Source organism: Ptychodera flava, chromosome 6 (assembly GCF_041260155.1).
Source record: "Ptychodera flava strain L36383 chromosome 6, AS_Pfla_20210202, whole genome shotgun sequence".
Classification (NCBI taxonomy): domain Eukaryota; kingdom Metazoa; phylum Hemichordata; class Enteropneusta; family Ptychoderidae; genus Ptychodera; species Ptychodera flava.
The window spans coordinates 17,148,470-17,172,263 of NC_091933.1; the positions used below are offsets into that span (position 1 = coordinate 17,148,470).

Below are 23,794 nucleotides of genomic sequence, written 5' to 3' on the forward strand. Positions count from 1 at the left end.
TTAGAATGAAAGCAGCCAATTTATTTCCGTTCAATGAAGATGGAGACTATCATGCATGGGAAAAATTGTAAAAGAAACAAAAGCTTTATCAGGCCTCGGCCATGTGACATATTGGTGCTCTGAAAATGCAATTGCAACTCAAGATTTTTACTGAATAGATTCTGTAGCTGTGACCCATCTATTCAATATGTTTGTGATATGTACAGCTTACAAATGCAAAGCATCTGGTATTTCATGAAAAATCTTGTTATTTGAATCCTACACCTTGACCAAGGAAAGTTTTCTCTGTGTTCACACACGCACTGATAGAATAGAATCTGATAGAAACTGAATACATATACAGAATGATACACTGTCAAACTTGACAAAAATGTTACAGTAATTATGATTGGCTTGTTAAAATTTCCATATCGCTGATGCATATGTAATTGACTGTTAGGATGTGCTTAACCCTTTCACCAGTGTGGTTTGAACCAATCTCATTGTCTTCTTTGGTAAAGTTGGACCTCTAGATAGGGACACGGGGTGAGAAGTTTAAGCTTATACCTAGATTTACAAAACCTGTTGCTTATAGCCAAAAATTTAACACTCCATGTACGTAACAGCTAGCACTAACAAAAGATGTAACCTTTCATCTGTACCAAAGGTCGAAGTTCACATGCGGATTTGCAGATTTTGAAAATGAACATAACTTCCACCGTTTAAAAAATAATTTTCTTGCCATCATAAAAGAATGATATGGCATGCAATAAGTTTGTGCTCTGAATTTTAAACACTCCCTCTGAAGAAAAACAATTGCATGCGCTGAAGATACTAATGCACACATACATAGAAAGCTGTCAGACCTGTTGAATTGACTCACGACAATACTATTAGCTCTCTTTTTGTTGGGATTTTGGACAATGCCTTGAATCACTGGTAATACTTCAGGACTGTTAAATGCTTTCGGAAAAAACTTGGAGCCAGTTTATGGTCTTGTTTTGCAATCTTGCTTTTTGGTACAGTGATAAATGAAGCAATTGGTTACAGTAGGACTCCACAGGAAGGCAAAATTAATGAAAGGAAAAGAGAAACACAGTACTGAATATGTTACATTGTCTGCATTTGATGATAAATAAACTGTTAAAAGTTTCACAACCTGCAAAAAAATACCATCCCAAAATGGTTTGTCAAGTGCCAAAAATCTAATGCTGCATGTACAAGGTATATGCACACACTACCTGCCATTGGAAGACAAAATTACTCAGAGAAAGAATACACCTCAAAGTTTGATGCCTTCCATCTACCACATTTTGTGAGAAAAAAAGTCACAGACAGTTTCATTGTCTACATAAAATCACAAAACGAGTTGTAGATTGTTCAGATCAAATGTTGGATATACAAGATGAATAGCTATGTTACTCTGTGTTAGATGAAGCCAGGCACTGTGCAAAAAGCCACAACTCTCTTTCCTACATTGAGTTGTGAAATCCATCCTTTCTGATTCACTGATAGACAGTTTAATCACAACAATATATATTCCTCAAATTATTTCATAATTAAATAAATCTAAGAAAGTACATATATCTCTCTATATATATTTATCATTCTAAATTTAATATATATAGTATTGTTCAAGAATTCTTTCAGCCCAAAATTTTTTTGTGCACCAGAATTTTAAGACATAGTTGATATAAGTCCTGGACAACAACTTAGCACCATTTACAATTAAGTGTGATAAATTCAAAAAACTTTTCTTAAAATGGCTTGAGCACCTTCAAGGAATAATGCACACTTGTTTGATTGAGAAATTAGGAAGAAGCAAGAATTAAGTTGGTAACTTAAGTAGCTGATGTGTGTCAAGGAAATAAGTCGGCGGCAGTTTCTACACTTGGTAGTGTGACGCTGATTCACAGCAGTCTCTGTGTGTGTGTGAGGTGGAACTCTGTTCAGAACACCTTCAGTACGTGACAGACAAGGAAACCAAAAATGACCATTACGGAGAGACAAAAAGTTACAGGATGTGTTGGGAAACTATCTGGATGATACCTACTACAGTCTACTGTTGTCTGTCATACAGAGGAAATACTGAGAATTCGTAATCTGTTTGGATTCCCATAAATTAATCCTTTCCATTTTCTGGTACAGAAATCGAGGTCACACCCTCTCTCCCTGAAACCCCACGAAACTCAATCTATAATGGAAACACTGGTCAAAGAATGGTGATACTGTACCATGGAAGGAGCGCACTAGATGAACAATGAATTCAATAATATGAGGACCAGCTAGGTTACTGCAGCTATCAAATAACTGAAGTATACTGGGTTGTATCAATGTGCAACGTTTTCCCCATGATTCTAAGGACAGTAGAACTTTTTCCATACCACAGCAGATGCTAAACTCACACCATAAGTGAATATGGATAAGGTGTGTACAAATGTACCTGACTGTGTTGGACATGCTGTTTATTACAAGCGATACTTAATCATGGTATATTTCCAAAGTCACTGAGCTGAAAACTATTGAACTGAAAAACTTATCAAATGTGAATACAACGTGCCCTTTCCTCAGTGAGTTGTGCCTTGCACCATTCTGAGAACACTGCTTAAAAACCAAATCAGCTTAAATGCATTTGCAAACAAAACTAACAGTGAGATGGGACTCCAGGAAATACAGTGTACTTTTGTGGCTTTCTCTCCCTCATGGCGCTGTGATTCACTTGAGCATGAACACTGACCACAAGAGGGCGCTCTCTTGACCAGACCAAGAGAAAGTCTTCAAACTGAATAAAGCTGATGATGCTGGAGACAAATTCTATCAAGGCATTCCCTGAACAATCAAACGGACTGAAAAATAATCTCAACTCTTTGACAAAGGTCTACTATTTAAAAAACTAAGAATATTTTCTAGAGAGTTGCTTTTATTAACCCTTTGAGCGCCAAAGTCAACTTTTGTCACATTTATAAAATGTACCCCAGTCAATTTTTTTCCGATTTCTGCCAAAATTTTGATGAAAACCTGTAGCCAATGAAATGTGATGTCCGTTTGGTCCAAAAAAGTCAAAAAAATTACAGAGAAATTCATAACAATCGTTAAAATGTTGCACTAAAATTTTGGTGGGAAAAATTACAGCACTCAAAGGGTTAAGCTGAGTTGGCAAATGCAGTTTTTGTGTCATATGAACCATTTTAGAGGTCAATTTGGTGGGTCAGTTTTAGGATTTCCTTAGCCCCAAATTGATTTAAGCAGTTAACTTGGGCAATCCTGAATTATTTTGCTTATACACAAAGAAGGATGGATATAAACTTCGTAAAACATGCAAATACTTTGTTCAAGAATACCATCCCTTTATACGAAGCATCTTGGGATACTCTTTCTTACTTTTGTCTTGAAAAAAATAGAGTGAAAATGTCATCTGCAATCCAGAAGGAAAAACCCACGATTGAAAACCTGTCTAAAGTTTAAATTTCATGAAGCGCAAACCAAGACTTTCAGTTTCACAGATATCGCTTCTATTGAAGAGGTGACTCGGAAACTTCCCTTCTGATAGTAATTTTTGAAAGATACATGGCTCGTATTCTGAGTTTTAAAGTGTTTGCTAGGGGCAGATGACACTATGGAATTCCCATCATGTCTAGCAAAGCGTTGACTTTCACATCCAGCCAGTCCACTTCCCTGCGTCTCAGACCATCCAGCCAAGCCTTCGGCAACTGACTGTAGCCACAGATGCAGCCGAGAACGGCGCCGATGACGCAGGCGTTGCTGTTGCTGTCGGCACCACGCATAACGATGTCACTGATGGCTGTCCTGAGAAGAAAAGCCAGAGAAACATGATGCTTCTTTGAAATTTTGGGAGAAAATTCAACAAGTCATCGTTGATGACACAGTCCCCACTTGTTAATGGGTACTTTGATTACAGGTCCTCAGAGAGGATAGAGTCCTCTTCATTAATTAGGTCTGTGATAAAAATACTTTGATACAGATGGCGCTCATTGACCAAGAATGAGTTCCATGGTGATGAAAACATAAAACCAATGTAGGCCACCATCCTAAAGTTCAGAAAATGAGTCAACTACAAATTAATCGACAGGATGTTGCAAAACATTTTTGCATACAATTCTAACACTTGACAGATTATCACTGGTACCATATTTCATAAAGTTTGATCCAGTATTTACAACACTATGAGATCAACATCTGTATCAAGTTTCATCACATTTGACGTTGTATTAATTTGTGGCTATATCACCCTAATTACGAAAGTTCATTACTTATGCAATTACAAATTAATTAAAATGACACTGATAAATGTCTTTTTCAATGTTCAAGCAATGTGAGCTTAACATGAGTTAACATCTGTATAAAGTTTCATGAATTTGATGCAGCACGTATTTCTGGACATATCAGCCTACTTATGAAATTTCAATACTTGACATGTTACTGCTACATGACGTGAAACAAATTGACGAACATATGTATGAAATAGGTCAATGTCCTTGTACCAACTTTGAATGATACTGGTGGAAATATGTCTGAGTTATGGCTCTGTACGTTTGAAAATTGTAACAAAATCACCGCCATGCAGCGATATTTGATCTTACTGTTTAAAAAATCAACATGTATATGTATGACGTAAGTCAATGTACATGTACCAACTTTGAATAAGATCAGTTGAGACTTGCCAGAGTTATGGCTCTCGACATGAAACAACCATAACAAAATTGCTACCATGTGGCCATATTGGACCATCTCGTGAAACCAATCGACATACATATGTATAAATAAGTCAATTTCCTTGTACCAACTTTGTATAAATTTGCTTGATACATGTCTGAGTTATGGTTCCGGACATGAAAAAATCGGAAAAAAAATGGCCACATGGCGCCCATATTGGATTGTATCATAAAACAAATCAATGTGCATATGTATGACATAGGTCAATGTCCTTATACAATGAATAAAATCGGTGAATAAAATTAGTTGAGACATGCCCAAGTTTGGCTAAGGACACAAAAAAATTGTAACAAAATGGCTGCCATGCAGCCATATTGGATCATATCATGAAACAAATTGACATACATATGTATGACATAGGTTAATGTCCTTGTACCAACTTTGAATAAGATCGGTTGAGATATGCCTGAGAGTATCATGGCTCTGTACATGAAAAAATCTTAACAAAATGGCCGCAATGCAGCCATATTGGATCGTATCACATAACAAATCGACGTACATATGTATGACATAGGTCAATGTCCTTGTACCAACGTTGAATAAAATTGGTTGAAACATGTCTGAGTTTTGGCTCTGTATATGAAAAATTTGTAATAAAATGGCCGCCTGGCGGCCATATTTGATCGTATCACAAAACAAATCGATGTGCATATCTATGACATTGGTCAATGTCCTTGTACCAACTTTGAATAAAGTCGGTTGAAACATGTCTGAGTTATGGCTCTGTACATGAAAAAATCATAATAAAATGGCCGCCTGACGGCCATATTGGATCGTATCACAAAACAAATCGACATGCATATCTATGACATCGGTCAATGTCCTTGTATCAACTTTGAATAAAATCGGTTGAAACATGTCTGATTTATGGCTCTGTACATGAAAAAATCGTAATAAAATGGCCGCCTGGTGGCCATATTGGATCGTATCATAAAACAAATTGACGTGCATATCTATGACATTGGTCAATGTCCTTGTACCAACTTTGAATAAAATCGGTTGAAACATGTCTGATTTATGGCTCTGTACATGAAAAAATCGTAATAAAATGGCCGCTGGTGGCCATATTGGATCGTATCACAAAACAAATCGACGTGCATCTGTATGACATATGAAGTAATCCTTGTACCAAGTTTGAATGAAATGGCTTCTTGCATCTCTGAGATATCTGTGTGAACGGACGGACGCACGCACACACGCATGCACGGACGCACGCACAGACATGACCAAACCTATAAGTCCCCCCGGACGGTGTCCGTGGGGACTAACAAACATACATCTGCACATACATACATACATACATACATACAGACGCCACAGACTCACCATATAAGCTCTTTTTGGTATTTATATACATACCAAATATGAGCTAAATATTATACAGAGATTTGTGAATGCTTACAATTCTCTGCCAGATTTCAAAAAGACATGCATGTAATACTATCCGATTCCTTAATGCAATTAAAAAAGAAATCAAATTTGTTTGAAATAAGCATAGTCAGCAAAACACAGAAACAGAAGTAAAATGTGCAAGACGCAAAAGAAGCTGTCTTCCTGCACTTTACACTGAAAATACAAACTATACAGTGTCACTGGCTCTAAACTTCCTATGAATGGATTCCAGTCCTTCACTCTGTAATCTTGTAGGGAAATTGATCTCATCCCAAAAAACACTATCATTAGATATCTGTCATCTGTAACTCAAGCAACAAGCAGTCTGTGAAGAGAGATGACTTACTTGAAATCTTGCTGCAAGCGAAGAGCTGCAATAGCTGCTGTCATTGGCTTGAATGTGTAACTTTGTCTGTTGGGTTCTCCCACTCGAACCCTGACAGGAAGAGAAAAAAAATAGAAAAACAAGAAATGAGAAAATGGTAGAGCATTATTTTTTTGTATATACAAGTTGAAAATATTCCACACTGAATTAAGACCCTGACCAGGATGACTGAACATGGATAATACCTGATGAACATGGATAATACCTGATGGATATCCACGTACATGTGAACACTGGTACTGTACAGACAGAGCTGATGAGACACCTCAGAAGAATAAACATTCCCTACTACTTGCCATCTACAACATACAATGTGTGTTTGGAGGAGAAAATGTTGAGAATAAATGAGGTTTAATCAATTTGATCCATTAAAGATGGAGATTATTTACTGTGTCAGCCTATAAGGTAAATGATAGTAATAATATACCCAGAAAGAACTATCTTTCACGTGTGTGTGTAAGTTCTGGTACTGTACATTATACAGACATGCTTTATACTGTCCTTGACACTATTTGTCTCCAACAAAACCTGTCCCCTGAATGTACTTGGACGTAAATCTCACCACTTTGTAAACACCTTTAATTACAGCATAGGCACAATATTGATAAGGAAAGAACTAGACATGAAACACAAGCATTGTATGTCTTCAAAATAAGTTACAGACCATTACAGTAATTTAGGAACTTGTGAAAAGTACTAGGTTGTGTGTGAGAATAGTGTATTAGCAAATTCAGTGGGTGGTTCCCTGTTCTGTTGGGATTTTGATTGGTTTCAAGGCATATCTGACTGGGTTTTAAGAATGTTCCTTTTTTCATTGCAGAATTGCATCAAACATGAATTATATGGTGATGCTATGTGCAGCTGTGTGTATATTTATCAATGGATATCCCATTTAAAAGAGACTGCACCTCTGCCAAAACTTTCCTCAATTCTGTTTCAGGACAGGATAAAAGTGTTGTATTATTCACATGAGGAAAACAGCTGACAAGTCTTACCAGTCGGGCAATTCTGAACATATACCATCTCAATCAATATTGTACACTCAATTCATATGATTTATCTTTAAAACCAATAAAATATTACAAAGTTATTCTATTTTAAAATTCCTTGTAGATATGTTTGCATGAAATAAACAATGCATGAAGGAATGATGGTGAACCTTTCAGATGTATGGATTAGTTTCAGTTACAAGTTGAATTTAGCTTGAAGTTAAAATCTGCCACAGAGAGTCCCTGAATTAGTTTTTCATAACAAAGCTGATCATATATCATAGAATAAAGTAAATATTCCATCACATGAAACATTCAAATATCTTGCCTCACCCCTTGACCCACGGCTGAACCTTCTCCCAAATGCAAACATATTTACCCACCACCCCACTGATTAAGGCCACTCCCCGTAAATCATACAGTCCAGTTCACCTTTAGATGCAACGATGAGGACTGGACAACACAACTGTGCTGTTGGTTAACCCTTTGAGCACTGTAAAATTTCCCATCAAAATTTTAGTGCAACATTTTACCAGCTTTTTATGAATTTTTCTGTATTTGTTTTGAGAATTTTGCACCAAACGGACATAACATTTCATTGGCTGCAGTTTTTCATCAAAATTTTGGCAAAAATCTGAAAAAATTTGACTGGGATTACATTTTATAAAGGCGACACAAATTGACTTTGGCGCTCAAAGGGTTAATGCTTGGATCAGACTGAGCATCCAATTGTGTCAATTGCAAATGCTGGTTCATCATTTCTAAAAACAGCGACATACATAGCCTCACAAAGGATGCTGCCGACATGAAGTCACACAAATTTTGTCTCAATGTTGCATCTGTGTTAGCTGTTGCAGCTTGTGGTCAGAGCCCCTGACACGTTATTTTTTTATAATCTTCATCAAATATTTGTTCTGAAAAAGTGACATTCTCGTGCTTGTAATTCCAAAGGTCTTGTAAATAAATTTAAGACAAAAAATATCTATGTTTTGCATACCAGGTGGTGATAGAATGATGAAATCACTTGAAATTGGTGTTTTGAAACAGAACCGCAATAGAAGGAATTTAATTTTGGTCAAAACTTATACCACAATGGAAATGCATTAGGACCTTGTCTACAAAGTGCAAAGCACTGCTGCCTTGTGCTCAGATCAGCTGTTGTATTATTCACAATGTTGATTAAAATACATTCTATGGAACTCTGGTATTTCATCATTAAATGTGAGAGTAAATTTGGTAAATGGAGCTTAAAAGCAGAAAGGGAAGGACTTTGGCAAAATTCACTTGTAAACATCTGCTTCCTCATTCTACTCAGTGAGAGAGATATTGTTGGATTTTATAATAAGACGTGAAAAGACTTTCTGAAATAAACAACACTTCATTTTTTTTTCGGTCGTACTGATTTCAAGTCAGAAAAATTTAGATCAATAACTAAAAAAGAAAATGTACAATATCAATACAAACCATATCCACATTTAGTGTTTAAATGCCCAGCTGAGTAACACTGAGTAAGGACCTCTTTTGTCATCAACTTGGCTTCATTATGGTTGAACACACAGCTACAATGTATTATCAAATTTTTTGCTTCAAATCTTTTTTTGAAGGTTTTTAGAAGTTACAAAAAATGCTCATCCTTGTTGGCCAAACATCTCTCATTTGGTAGATTTTCGGGGGTCAAGTTCACTTTTGAAGGCATACGCGACTGGCTGGCCTACAATTTCAGTGATGCGAATAAAAGTACTCACCCATCAAAGTCGTTTACTGTAAACTGTTGGAGGTAATCCTTTATTTGGTTGCCATCAGACAAAAGCTGCTTCCCCATCTCCTTGGAGACGTTGATTATCTCCTCAATTGACGACGAGTTCTTGGGGTCAAATTTTCCTTGCAATATCTGAGCTATCAACGTAGAGATCACTACACAGCTTGCCTGACACCTGCATGAAGGAGGAAGGTACAAAAAAACACATAATATTGATTTTAGTCTGAAATGATCAGTACCATCTCTAGCAATCTACCATCTTGGCTCAGAGGCAAGGGACAATCATTAAGGTTACTTGTCTATGAAATAGTGATGGAACATGTTTCATGAATACCGATTTGAATTTTTGAATCTAAATCAAAAGATCAACTTTCAAGCATCAGTAGAATCATGATGTATGTGAATTTTACCTGTTCACCTCCAAATGCCCTGTAAACTGGTCCATAATAACCAATGATAACAATACATTTGGGCCAAACCATGGTGGTGAAAGGGTTAGTGGACTTTATGGGCATATTACTGTTAGTCTGGAATATAACACTGACAGACAAGTCTGCTTTTATCTTATGGTCGTGTGAAGATAAGAATGGACAGTGAAATTGATCCAAATGTTATCACACTTGTGTAATTGGTTTGTAAAGTTGTTCCAAAACTTGCTGCAGTATCAGTACTTGTAATTAACTTGAGGCAAAGAACAGACGGATGATAGTGTTGTTTCACAGCAGGCTTCAGCTGTAATTGCTGAAGTAAAGCAATAAAACCTGTCGGCCGGTAGGAACTGATTAGTGTCGATGTGTGGGATAAATGTTTCCTACAAGTGTACACACACTTGTATTTCAGTAGTGGCCATGGTCGAGTATATGTTCAAAGTCGAGTTCTCGTACTATTCCCAAACACGGATAGTGCTCGTCTTCATTTCTGAGGATGACTTACACAGCATGTCTTACGCTGATGACTTGCCAATGCCGGTCACCGCTGATATCTGTCGAAATGACTTTCCATCCACGTACATTTCGAGAACTTTCTCACGTACTGCTTCTGGCGTATGTACACCTCTTTTCCCGTGGATCATGATTTCTTTTGCACAAAGAACTTCGTACAGTGCGAAGACAACAAGAGTCTAATGACAACTAGACACTGACTTGGCTGTGACACTCAGGGTGGCGGTAAGGAATGTAATATGATTCTGCATATGTGAAGTGCACCGCAAAGTGTACTCCCATGGTGTGTGTTTATTAGGGGTCCATAAAAGCTCTTTGATTTTCACCGCAATTATAACAAGTCAGTGCAACTTCTAAGGCAAGTTTTGAAACAACTTCACAAACCAATTACACAAGTTTGATAACATTTAGATCAATTTCACTGTCCATTCTTATCTTCACAAAACAGTAAAACATTTTCCTTACATTAATTCAATTCAGAAAAATAATTCCTACTTAAATCCTCAAGCTCCAAAGATTTATATCTACAATCTGAAAAAAATTCCTGCCTACCTGCTATCCCAGTGAGTTGCTTGGCATATCCGGACAGAGTTCTGAGAGACTTCCTTGAAGTCGTGGAAATGGGGCACACCCAAGATGGCCGCCCTGACCACGGCGCCATTGTCAGCAAAATAGTCCTGGCAACCAGCCTCTCCCTGATCGCGCAGCTTGCGCCATAGGGCCCTGGACACACCGTGGGGATCTTGCAAGTAGCCACCGTCGGAAACAACCTTGAAATGAGCAAGGGAGTGTTACATCAACCATGAATGAAATGGAGTACAGTGTTTTTCTTATGGCCGGTACCCTGGTAAATGTTACTGTGGGGTTCCCCAGTCATTTTACCAGGGTTCCCCTTGGTATATCAATGCAATCAGGCTTAGGGACAGCAGAAATGTTACCAGGGTTTCCAAATCATTTACCACTACTCCAGAGAACCTTAGCAAAAACACTGGAATATCTACATGTAAATTGGCTGTTCCAAAATGAAAGTTTTTATAGCAACAGCGTGTTGTAGCTACTTGTACAATTATGTGATTTACATAGTTATTGTGAACACTCACTTTGCTTTAACCAACCCTTTGAACCCGGCTCGGACAAAAATGTCCGCATATTGTCATATGGTACCAGGGGGTTATTGCAAAACTGATTAATCAAAGCGCCGGGTGTAGCTTTCATTAATAAGAGAAATTAATAATTCAAGACAACTGCAGAGTTGACCGATGGATGTTTGAATACACATCGATCCATCATTCTCAGATTTCAATATTGGGAAAATGATATTACAGTGGCATTCAAACTCTTTATTTTGAAAAAACCCAAACATCTAACGTAGAATATTGATAGAGAGTTCACAGTTGCTAAGTATTAGAGCAGAGTATGCATTCCTCACTGTACACGTGGCTCTAAGAACTGTTTCATGTACCTTAGACTTGTATTATATGCTAAATCTTGGATAAACATCTTTCACTTGAAGTGAATGATACTCACCTTGGCAATGGTATTGCACACTAGATTGGGACCCATGTCACCGAGTTCTGGGAAGCCATTATAACACCAATATGATAGCCTCTGAGCAAAGTCCAACTCATCGATGACACCAGCCCACGACAACAGAGATTCCAGAACTAAAATCTGACATAAATAAGATAACCTGATTATACTTTTCTGCACTTTTCTGTCTTGCATTTCTTGTCTCTTTCTACTAAAATAACATATTCGTAAATATAAAATCATTGGACAATTTAAATATACACATCTGTAAGTATCAAATCTATCAAACCATCAGACAATTTATTTTCACTGACAAAAGCAGGATCTTTGTCAGACATTGCTTGCATCATCACTGACATTGTTAATTTCAGTTCACTTTGCAGAAAACAAACAGACATGCTAAGTTATAAAAAATAAATCTCGTTTTTCAAAACTGCAACCATATTGATAAATGAACTTGTATCTCTACGCATACATGCATTTTACATGTATGTCAAAGTCAAACACAATGAAATGAAAAAAAGTGAGAATGTAAGATTTCACCTACCACTTGATCAAAGTCCACAGTCCAGTCTCCTTTCTGCCACCTTACTCTGTGCTTATCTTGCAGTATGTACTGATATCCAAGTTTGTCTTTATCGTAATGGAATTCACACTCATCCTGAGTGAGATGCTCCGTTGCTATGCCGATGGCATCTCCAATAGCTGCACCATATATCATCCCTGGAAATGATATCGAGGCAGTTTTATTGAAAGTGAGTGCCATAATGTATAGTAAATTTTTTTTAGATTTTGTGCCGTCACTTTGACTACTGTGAAGCATTAAAATATGGGATGATGAAAGAGATGGGTACATATAGCCTATTTCATTATTTCAGTAACCTTGACATTTTGGGGTCAGTACACCAGTAAACTGAAGTTGCAAGATAGAATGAGGACAAAAATGACTTCGCAAACTTCAGTTTCACTCTCCAAACTTATATGATTTCATGACAAGCTCTGTAAAAACGATCTGACTTGTCTGATTAAAAAATCAACAACTTCATCAGGCTCAGTGACTCTAACCATGGTTTGGAAATAATTTTCTTTGCTAACACGGACAATTTTCACATTTCCACATTTTCACATCAATGAACAGCTGCTTCCCAGTTGGCGTACAGTGACCTGGAGCCTGTGACCTGGTATAGTTTGTTGATACTATATTCCAAGTCATTCTTCCCTATCATTACACACAAGTTCCTTCTTTACATGCCTGGATCACATGGTGATTATTTGATGTTCTGAGTGTTTTAAACTCTTTGAAACAAATTTTATTGGCAGGGCAACAGGTAGCTCCTTATGAGTCCAGCTGGTGTCTGGATTATGGACTTAATGTTGGAGGTAAATTTATTTTACTTTGAACAAAATAGGGAAAATGTGAAAAATTTGATGGTCAAAACAAGCAACAGAAGTATGATTTAGCAAAGACAGGTAAAGATCAGGGTATATTTATAGATGTATATGCTTTATTATTGGACATTGGTCCAGCAATCTATGTGCACCAAAGTAACATTGACATGCAAAGTGCAGCATGCTCCCAGGTATTTAAAGCCCTCAAATTCATCCTACCCCAATTTCTAGAAAATGACACGAAGGAATTCCACACAGGGACAGAAGTTCACAATAATCGTGTTAAGATTAGTTTACACTCACCGGTAATTTTATCCATCAGTTCATCTGCTTCCAGCTTTGTTGCATCAACAGGTGGCCGAAGAGGAGTTCGTATCCGACTCGTTGTGTTGGACGTGCGCGTCTGCTCTTGGACGTACTGGGCACGTGCTGAATGAGGATTTGCCACGGCACTTTGTAAGACATTGCCTAGACGAAAAAATTAAAAAAATTGAGGATATTCATATCTGAAATAGTTGCTGGTAATTTGGGTTTGCCTGAATCCTCACTTTTTATTCTACAGATTATTTCATTTGATTTTTAAAAACTTTCTTTTATTTCAAAAAAATCAGAAATATTTGTAATACATTTATGACATGATGATAATGGGAACATCCCTTAACCTATCATGTCTAATAATACCAGATTTAATTTATATAATTTAATAACAGCAGACCTAGAAATGCTCATGAAAAGAGTCACAGTGACAGCTGTTAATTTTAGTCGAATAACTGAGGGGGACATATATGTACAGCTGAAAGAGAACATCATAAAGCACTCTTTTGAACAATCTCAACAAAGTGTGATATTGTGGAAACTTGTTCATAATTGCATCAATCCGGGTGTTATGAACATTATTGTACCAATTTGATGTTTTTTAAAATTTTGCCTTGTTCATTAAATTTGAAATAAGTATAATTGAATCATTTGAACACCATATTTGGACTATCCAGACTGCAAACTCTTTTCAATTTATTGAATTGTTCCATGTGCAGGACAATACTGTGTCTAAACATGAATTGCTACTGTAAAATCTGTCATTTTTTATTGGTTATTTATGCATACTGTGCTGTGTACAGTGTTCTCCCTGAATAAGGTAACAGGGGCGTGGCGCCCTCTTGTAAATTCCGAGCGCCCCTTTGCCAGAAATGAAAAAGATTTATTTTTTTGAAAAATAAAACAATAAAATGTACGGGGAAAAAAGTTGACAGTGATTTACAAGCAAAATGCGAGCGTGAGCGTCGATCCTGCAGACTGCAAACGTAATTCTCATCGATCTTGCAAATCTCGCGAGTTTGTGATGTCATCCGAGATCATAAGCCCATGTGCACACTCATCGAAGGCAGCCATATTTGCATGGCTCAGTCCGTAACGGTACGTTAGCCACGGTCCCTCCATAGGGACCGTGCATTAGGTAACCGACTTAGCTGAGTAAACATGGCAAGGAGCTTGAGGGTAACCAAGGACAGCAGAGTACACTGAAGTTTTTATAGGAGGTTAGAATTTCGTTTGTGTATTCCTTCCAAAAGCAAAACAACCTAATTTTAGGCTCGGTCGGACTTGTATCAGGATGAGAACGTTCGAACACGTGAGTGTTATGGTGATAATTTTGCCATCGATGAATAAATGTATGTCTCTAGACTCACTATGTTTTTGTTTGTAATAAAAGTTATGGAACACTGTTTCAGATCTCTTTTCCTTTGAGTTTTTTGTACGAAAAAAATCTGAAAAAATGCTCCCCAAACCTGAGTGTTATGGTGATAATTTTGACATCGATGAATAAATGTATGTCTCTCGCTACATTTTCGTTTTCAAAAAATGAAATCTTCATAATTGAAATCAGTGAACTGTAATAAAAGTTATGGTACACTGTCTCAGATCTCCATTCCTTTGAGTTTTTTATACGAAAAAAATCTGAAAAAAATACTCCCCAAGTGCCACCAAATAACACCATTTTAATCGCTGTTTTTCAAAAGCTCCAACGGCAGGAGGGGGGACACCCCCCTCCTGACCTCCCCCCGCGACCGCTGACGCGGTCGCTTGTGGTGCTTCGCACCACGTCTTCGCCCTCTTCTCAAAAAATCCTGGGGAGAACACTGTGTGTACATACAGTGCATTGCACCTTGACTGGGATATTGATATGTGAGCAATGAACACAGTCTTGTACAAAAACCTACATGTATATAGGGTACAATATTTTGACCTTTGCTCAGATATTTTTACAATGTCTGTGTAAACACAGAACCACAGACAACCTGACAGATATCTTTAACCTTGACACGGTCACAATGAGAAGGAAAACATTTACAATCTGCAGTGGTGATTGTGAGAAATGTTCATTTTTTTATGTCAATGTCAGACTGAGCTACAAGTCAATTGTTACTGTATCATCCATTTTTCAGAATTTTCACCTTCAAGTTAAGTGTGATGCCCATAAAAAATAAGACAAATGAGACTATACGAGACAAACACAAACCATATTTTATGGGTCTTGGCTGTTCATTTTTTTATCAGCTGGTGCTTGTACCAATTTGTTTGACCTTACATTGACCTGCCTGTATTCATATGCAAATGTGAAACATCACGCCATCAGGTGGCTATGATATGAGACAGACTGTGGTCATTTGCAATGTTTAGATTGAATTTTATTTGGCGTATGTGCTTACAGATAATATTAAGAATGGATACTATATGGGACTGATATACATGTGGGAGCATATGAAAATAGTCATAAATGTCTTTATGAAATATCTTTACTACAGTGTACTTCCTCATGTAGCCAGGCAATAGTTGGCATAAACACACAGCCTGAAAATGTGGATTACCTTTAGCACATATACAGAGATTGGGAAAGATATGCCCGTAATTTAGCCCGTATATGCAGTGTTGCCGCCAGGACGTGCCCTTGCGACAATGTCCCTAAAACGGAACCCGTTGTCCTACATTCTCGCGCACTGAAGGTCACGCTGGGCGCACTCATGAGTCTACTGTGTCGAATGGGTGTAGTCTGCAATTACTGACGATGACTTTTGTTTTGCATGATTATTTTGAGGCTTATATATACATATTTTCGAAGCTGTGACTAAAGGTAACTAAAATGCTGCAGTTGGTTGTAGTCTGACTGAGCTCTGATTTTAGGCAGATACGGTATACTGTTCTAAATTGCCTGAAATTAAAGCATGGCGATACGGTCCCGGTCACGTGAATTTCGTTTTGTGAAACTAATTCATAATAAAATAATACAAAATTTATTTTTTTCAGCTGACGCATGTTGTCCCCAAAATGTGCAAAATGTCCCCAAAAAGAAACGGTAGTGGGACACAGTGCCCCCTGTTTTAAAATTCCTGGCTACTGTGGGGGCTACATCCTGATAATTGACACTTGAGAGAATAGAAATATGCATGCAGTGCCAACTGAGGCACCCTTCTAGATCAGACTAAAGTGCCATGAACAGCAATTTACAAATAGAAAGAATATCACAGACAGTGACTTGCAACTCTTTATGATCAGAGAGATTGCAATTTAAAATACAGGAGGATGGGAAGATTCTGGTGAAATGTTCAGCTAAACAAGAATGATTGAAATATTCATAAGTCTTAAAAAATTGTGTCTATTTTATTTCCTTTCATGCAGCTAAGCTTCTCAAGTCATATTTTCAATAACAAATCCAAAGAGTCCCTGTGACCCCCAACCCAAAACTTGTATCTTTTTTCAGAGTGACACCCCCCCCCACCCCCCTGCTTCACATGCTGTCTCAAAAATTGACTTTCCAAGGACACCCTAGCTATACCAAAGAACTGCCTCTACTTGGCTCTAGAAAGAAACCAATTAGTCCATCTTTCTGTAACAAGTTTTGTAATTGTATGTACAATACAATAGATTACTTTTCGTGTGTGCAGCGTATGACATAGTGTATATGAAATAGTACTCAAACTTACCCCGAACTCTTTTAAATATATTGAGAGTCTGGTAATCCCTTGACACGTAGCCATTGTGGACTTGTCGTCTGAGATAGCCAAGAATGGCTTCAGATCCTTCGTCACAAATACACTGTGGAGGTAGTTCACTTTTGTTATTAAAGGCAAGAATCACCTTAATCGATTTACTTGTCCCCAGTGACGGTGGGATGCCTTGCAAGTAGTTGTGGCAAACGTTCAGCTTTCTCAGTTTCTCCATGCTGCCGAGCTCGTCCGGGAGAATCACCAGTTCATTGAAAGACAGGTCGAGCTTCTCCAGCTTGACCAGGTGTATGAAAGACTTTGGGATGTGTTTCAAGTTGTTGTGGTTCAAGAGCAACGTCTGTAGATGGAAGAGCAGTCCGAAGCTGTGAGGTAACGAAGTCAGGTGGTTGTGGCTCAGATCCACATAGTTCAGATGGGGTAACCGCAGCGGTATCTCAACAGGTATCTGCGTCAGCATATTGAATGACACATCCAAGTGTTCATACAAGGAGATAGAGTCCACAATATTCCATGGGAGTTCAGTGAGAGACCCTGGTAGTGCTTCTCCATTCATGTGCTGAAATTCCAAAGAGAGCAAAGGTTTGAAAGCACAAATTTTTATGAGAATGCTTGATTTCTTCGTATGTGACATCTCTTTGAAAATACTATCCAAGATAATGCGACAACATATAAACATTGCACAGGAAGACGACATGGTCTGTTGATCAATCAACGTAATACATGCCTCGTAATTGAAAAGACTTAAACTTTTGCACCATTCCCTTTTGAAATCGGGAATAAAAATCAGCGGTCACCATGGAATATTTGTTACTGCAGAAACAAATTAATCAGTATTTCCTGACACTTGAAATTAAAAATGGCCACAATCCCTGTGTTAACTTATGGAGAAAGTAAAATTTTTGATTTCAACAGTAATAAGCTGGTGAAAATCTGTACTTATTTTATGAGCTTCATAATGAGTCCTCACAAGTGGAAGGTCAAATATGATTCTTAAAAGTTGGAAAGTCCGAATATCTGTCCCTGAGGCCCATTCTACATGTACGTTAATTGATTAATCATACTTTCAAAATGCAACATTACTGAACACAAAATTATTGTATTGCACATCCATCTGCCATTTGGCCAATGGACAATTCCATTAAAAACATGTGGCTGCAGTTGATGGTTGTTAAGGGTTATCAATATATGTAAGGGGATTACACGTGAAGTGCAGTTTCTCAGCGTTCACGATAAATTCTGTTAGCAACATATGGTATGTATGCCCATTTTAAAATGACAAAAAAATTGTACATACTAGTAACTTGATTGTTTGACCAATAAAATGATAAACCTGCATTATTTGTTGGGATTTTTAAAACAACCTGTGTCAACATTATCATAGCAAACATCCATGTAGCATTCTGAATTACTTTGTAATTCCCGTGCACAGAGCTAAATCTATTTTCCTATTGGTCGGTATCTCTGGCTCATTATTTTTCTCTCTCCCAAACCCAAACACGCACTTGTATTTTAAGTATTTTACAGTGATGCTAAACAATTCTGCCTGTCACACAGTTAATGTTTTACATTCCAATTTAGTATTCATTGTAAATATACAGAATCTCACTCATCCATCACAGTAACTACGTGTGTGCTTTCAGATTTTATCCCCAAGTACAAATGCTCGAATGAAAATTTTCACGTAAATGAAGAAAAGAAGAACAAGCTATGGATTTCATCTTGGGAAATGTGCATGGTTGGGCGTGCAGCAAAAAAAAAAAAAGCCCCTATATTCCGGTTGGGGCAATACTTCACCACTGATTCAATGACATATAGGGTGACCACCGTGACACAGTTGAATGACAAATTGGACCAATGCTTGACAACCTCGGTATGAAAAGCGTAGCTTAAACTATCCAGCATTGCCCATGCCATTCCCACGGCAGTTAACTCTACACCAATCTTTCTTAACAGGAAGAACATTCTTTTAAAAACGCTGAAGAAATTTTACGATTATTCTGGAGCAATAGGGAAATACAAGCTGACCTGGAGCAACAAAAATTTTTTACCACAGTTTAGACTGAACATGCTCCACTTTGCTTTCAAATTTTATCAGTTTCACAGAAAAACAAACACACAACACACTATCTACCTCTGAATTATGTCTGAATTTTCATTACTTATCTTTCAAAAATATTTATCATTTTGTCTGGCTGTGTTTTAAATTTTATTGACAGTTTTTTTTTCTGCCTTGTTTGATAAAAGCAGATGGATTTCTGGCTTAAGTGGAAATGAAAGATCGTTTTTGTTAACTTTCACAAAGCAGTCACAGAATAAACATTACTACGGGTATGTAAATACACATATATACAAAATACATACACATAGTACATACAGACATAATGAAGATTAAAACCCTTTTCCTGCCAAGTCGGTGAAAATCCGCTTGAAATTCGGTGTAGCTAGAAGCTGAGCAGCCACGGCCGTTATCCTCCTAAGGCGGTGGAAATCGGGCTCCTTTTTGGTACCCCCTTTCCTGCCTAGTCGACGGAACTACGTGTAGCAAACCCTTGCTCACGCTAGGGGTCGTTCGAGGACAGGTTTTGGGCGAGGAACGGCGTTTGCTCTCGAAATGGGTTCACAGGGAGTCCAAGGACAGGGAAAGGTGCAGAAACCTGTCCGCCAGTCCCCCACACCCGAGGGGGGCTGGGTTTTTTTTTACCGCTTTTTAGCGGACTTGGCAGGATAGCATGGTGACGTTTTCTGGCGGAGTTGGACGTACTTGGCTGCCTGGCACTATACAGATTGCTGCCGAACTTGACCAACTCGGCAATGCTAATCTAGAAGGCTACCTCTTGAAAACGACTTGGCAGATATGCCGATGGTGCGAGACGAAAGTCACTTATTCAGTTGTGCGTGACTGAAAATGAGAACGTATTTTTGACGGGACGGCTCGACTTGTTCCTCCCATGGAACGGATATGAACGACTCGGAAATACCATTACAACTGGTGTCCGACGTACTAAGCTGGGCTTCAGCTCTGCAAGTTCAAGCCAGGCAACGTCCTTCACTGCCTTGGCCGTGCCATTCAATGGACGTAGCTTGGATTTTTTATTTATTCCACCGTCCGAAGTACTGGCTCTGGTTTGCAGGCAAACGTATCCTCTTGCCGATGCATTGGTAACTACGTACGCTGTTTGCGTACAGAGAATTCAAAAGGGCACATGAGGTCAATATGCTACATGTACGGGGATAACGTCTGCATTTAGCAGGACTGCTTTTGTTATGCAAACCAGCTAGCAGTACAATATGGCTGCCAGCATGTGGACACGTCGATGGCTAGAACAATGGAAGCATATTGCGTTGCACCCGTGCATCGCAAAAGTGAACTGAAGACTTGGGGGTAGTGACTGGTTATCACTGGTTAGCTGCAGCCCAAGCCATGTCGGTACAAACCCGTACCTGACTGAGGACCACTCGATTAAGTCAGTAATGAACGGTAACACTCGTAAGCCAACTCCCAACTGAGCTGGCAAAACTACGTAAAGCTGTGCTTCAATGGCTCAGCCATGTCGTTAATACAACGGCAAAAACGTAGTTTTTGTGCTACACTGCCAAGTCGTTGGAGGTACGTATTCAATTGCCCCTACCCTGGGGAAACAGGACAGGTTTGACGGTGCTTCTGCACCCCTAGCACGACCCTCAGGGCCTCTGACTAACAGACGAGTGAGGTGATGTTTGTGCCTAGCGGACGTGCGTAATACTGAAGGAGTTTATTTCCGAAAAATAAACATGAAACGGCAATAAAATGACGCACTCCCAGGGGCAAACAAAGCCGGTGACCTCAATTTTTTTCTGCAGCAACCCTTGAGCTCCTTCCCCTGTCTACGGGCATGTAGAAATTATCGAAGTCTAACACGTATAAGTACGGCTAAAACTACCCTGAAAATGGGCGATTTCTGCCAAAATGGCTGGCAGGATAACATGCAGGAGAGCCAATCTTTTGCAGGCACATATTATGGGGCGGTTTTCTACTGACTTGGGAGAATAACGGACAAGGGCGCTCAGCAGGAAAAGGGTTTTTAAACAAAAATGAAAATTATGACCTGCCAGGAACATGCAAGCCACACGGCATACCATGTGCACTTAGCTGTGAAATTTTCATATGAGAAAAAAAGATCAAGTTTATGTCTAATATAGAAAATGAGTGTTTTTGTATTTTGTAACCAAATACCTGCACCTCCGCAAGCTTGTGACATTTTCAACTCATTGCTTTTATTGCTTACGCTATGAAAAGATTTGCTGCAATGTTACCTCTTTCACAAGCAAAAAGAAAAATGTGTTTGATAGTACCATTGCTATTGTTTTGCTGAAATGTTGCTTTTGATCTTTAGAATGCAAAGATGGAGTAAAAAAGTGCACTGCTATAAATCTTCATGTTTCCTGAGATAACAGCGTTCTGAATGTAGATTGTGGTAAAAGGACGTTATAAACTGCTTCCTGAGTACAATGTTATATTTATGATTTTATGATCTGCCCATGACAGATACAGCTGTAGTCAACATTCTGGTCAAAAGTAATTTATAAATGCATACCGATATCCTGTCTGCATATCATCATTTGTTCAATGGTAGATTTCTAATTCTTTTGATTTTTGACCAGATACAACATAATTACAGGGAATTTTTGAAAGCTGATCCATATTTTTAGTGCCATGATGATTCAAATCCAGCAAAGGGAAGTTATTCGTACTCCTGCAAGGATGATACGTTCTCTCAGTACTTACCTTTTCATACAGTTGAGGATTTACTTTCCTACTCAAGTCTAGCTCCTTTCTTTCATCGTCCCTAACTGGGACAAAATCATGCGCTTCCACATTCCCCATTGTTCCAGTATGCACACCTGTATTGTAAGTATACAAACATTATTGCCATTGAAGCGCCATTATTTATCCATTCCAAATTTTTTTGGGGGGTGGGGTGAGGGGGGTGAGACACATTTTGAATTTTTTTTGATAATTCACCCATGAGTGATGTTGATACTCATGATGCCATGTCCAGCTTGGAGTCCCTTGATGTGCTGATACAAACATCTCTGGGGATTTCATACTTGGTGAACATAATTGCCAATTTTCACAAAGACAATCGATATCTTTGGCAAGTGATATTTTGCACATGATGCCGGTGTTATTTCTATTTTCAGACACAATCTGTGTTCAGCCTCTGTTGGCACAAAATCCCTCTAAATGTAGATCAAGTTGTAAACCAACTGTTACCTCTTAATATGTTTTTTTGACACCATGTGGTCAGCCAGAAACTCTTTGCACAGAGACAGTGTAAATCTTTCCATTTTATAATAAAAACATAAATCTGTTTTCTGCACAGGAGTACAATTCCACTAGAGCTAACAACTCAGCCTACAATATAGTTGAAGTACATATGTACGTCAAATACTTGAACTTGCACATTATACTATCATTCATAAGTTGCATTTAGATTGATATGTTATTGATTAAATGTTCATCAGTATTCTTATTTAATATGGACGGTGCACTAAAAATACCAATATTGCATCTGGCAGTTTTTGTGTCATTCTGAACCGAAATTTGTAAATAGAGACATTGCGGGCAAGAAACAGATGTTCAATAAAGTTCATCTTGACAAGGGAGAATTGCATGTAAAATATAGGAGAATATTTGGTAGCGTTGTGGCATTCTGTTGCTGGGCATTGAAAGACCATTGTTACTACATCAGTAGATGGTTGTTGCTACATGGAAACTCAGTACTGGTACCATAATTATGACATATCAAATGTTAATCTACCCTGTAATCCTTTATCTGTGCTGATATAGATAAGAGGCAGACATCCTGTACTGTCTTGTTGATAATGTACAGTGTGATACTCTGATGTCTACTGTTTGTTTAATGACAGGGAGGGAAAAAGAGAGCAGTTGATGACAGCCTTAATATACAAGTTGCAAGATATGATATCGGGAAAGAACTATGCAACGTAGTGCAGAAAGAATTTTTAAGTCTGAATGACTTATCTCTGCGAATTTTTCTGGCTTTTCCCACCCTAATATTCACTCAAGGTTATTGGACGTCACTGAGTCGAAATGGGTGGGGGATGAAAAGTGAAGTATAAAGTAAAGGAGATAATAACTCTAGTTTTTCAGGAACAGAGATGAGCATGCAAAACTGCTTGTCTTGTCAAACAGCACAGTGTGTTGTTAACTCACAGAAAACACAAAAATACATTATATACCTTTTGCTCTACTAGAAATATAGCTGACATTAAAAATAGAGAGGAAATTCAAACAAAATCCTTTGCCATATGTTACACACAAGTAAGGGATGGCAAAACTTTTGGACGTCGTGTAAAATGTTTAAATTGGTAGAAAAAAACAGCCTCTTGAATCACATGCAGGATTCGCTCTTCTGAATTCATTGGTACTTAAAAATTTGAAAAGTCATCTTAATGGAGGAATGACTGCAATTTTCAAGTTGCCATCACCACCACCACCACCACCACCACCACCACCACCATCATCATCATCATCAACACCACCATCAGTTGTCAATCCTAGCAGAACACATTTGGGCATTATCCAGTGTGAAGGCACATATACTAAGATACAGGGTCAATATGCTTCAACCTTTGATGACCTGAACTACATGTAACAGTAATTCAGTGACAGGCCGTTTTCTCCAGGGTCT

The 23,794-nt window shown here is 38.2% G+C and overlaps 2 protein-coding genes across 2 annotated transcripts in view; one reads left to right on the top strand and one right to left on the bottom strand.

Moving 5' to 3' along the window:
- LOC139135007 (uncharacterized) overlaps positions 1–23,794 on the bottom strand; it is a 24,470-nt gene continuing 676 nt past the window's right edge. The window contains exons 2-10 of the mRNA XM_070702166.1: positions 21,865–21,980; positions 17,076–17,655; positions 13,402–13,566; positions 12,257–12,432; positions 11,707–11,850; positions 10,732–10,949; positions 9,225–9,413; positions 6,452–6,541; positions 1–3,786 (exon numbers count right to left, since the gene is read on the bottom strand). Of these exons, the coding sequence (XP_070558267.1) occupies positions 3,594–3,786; positions 6,452–6,541; positions 9,225–9,413; positions 10,732–10,949; positions 11,707–11,850; positions 12,257–12,432; positions 13,402–13,566; positions 17,076–17,655; positions 21,865–21,963 (1,854 nt within the window). The 5' untranslated portion in view covers positions 21,964–21,980 and the 3' untranslated portion in view covers positions 1–3,593. The remainder of the gene's footprint in view (positions 3,787–6,451; positions 6,542–9,224; positions 9,414–10,731; positions 10,950–11,706; positions 11,851–12,256; positions 12,433–13,401; positions 13,567–17,075; positions 17,656–21,864; positions 21,981–23,794) is intronic.
- LOC139135011 (traB domain-containing protein-like) overlaps positions 20,533–23,794 on the top strand; it is a 15,414-nt gene continuing 12,152 nt past the window's right edge. Inside the window, exon 1 of the mRNA XM_070702172.1 lies at positions 20,533–20,706. The gene's annotated coding sequence lies outside the window, so the exon portion shown is untranslated. The remainder of the gene's footprint in view (positions 20,707–23,794) is intronic.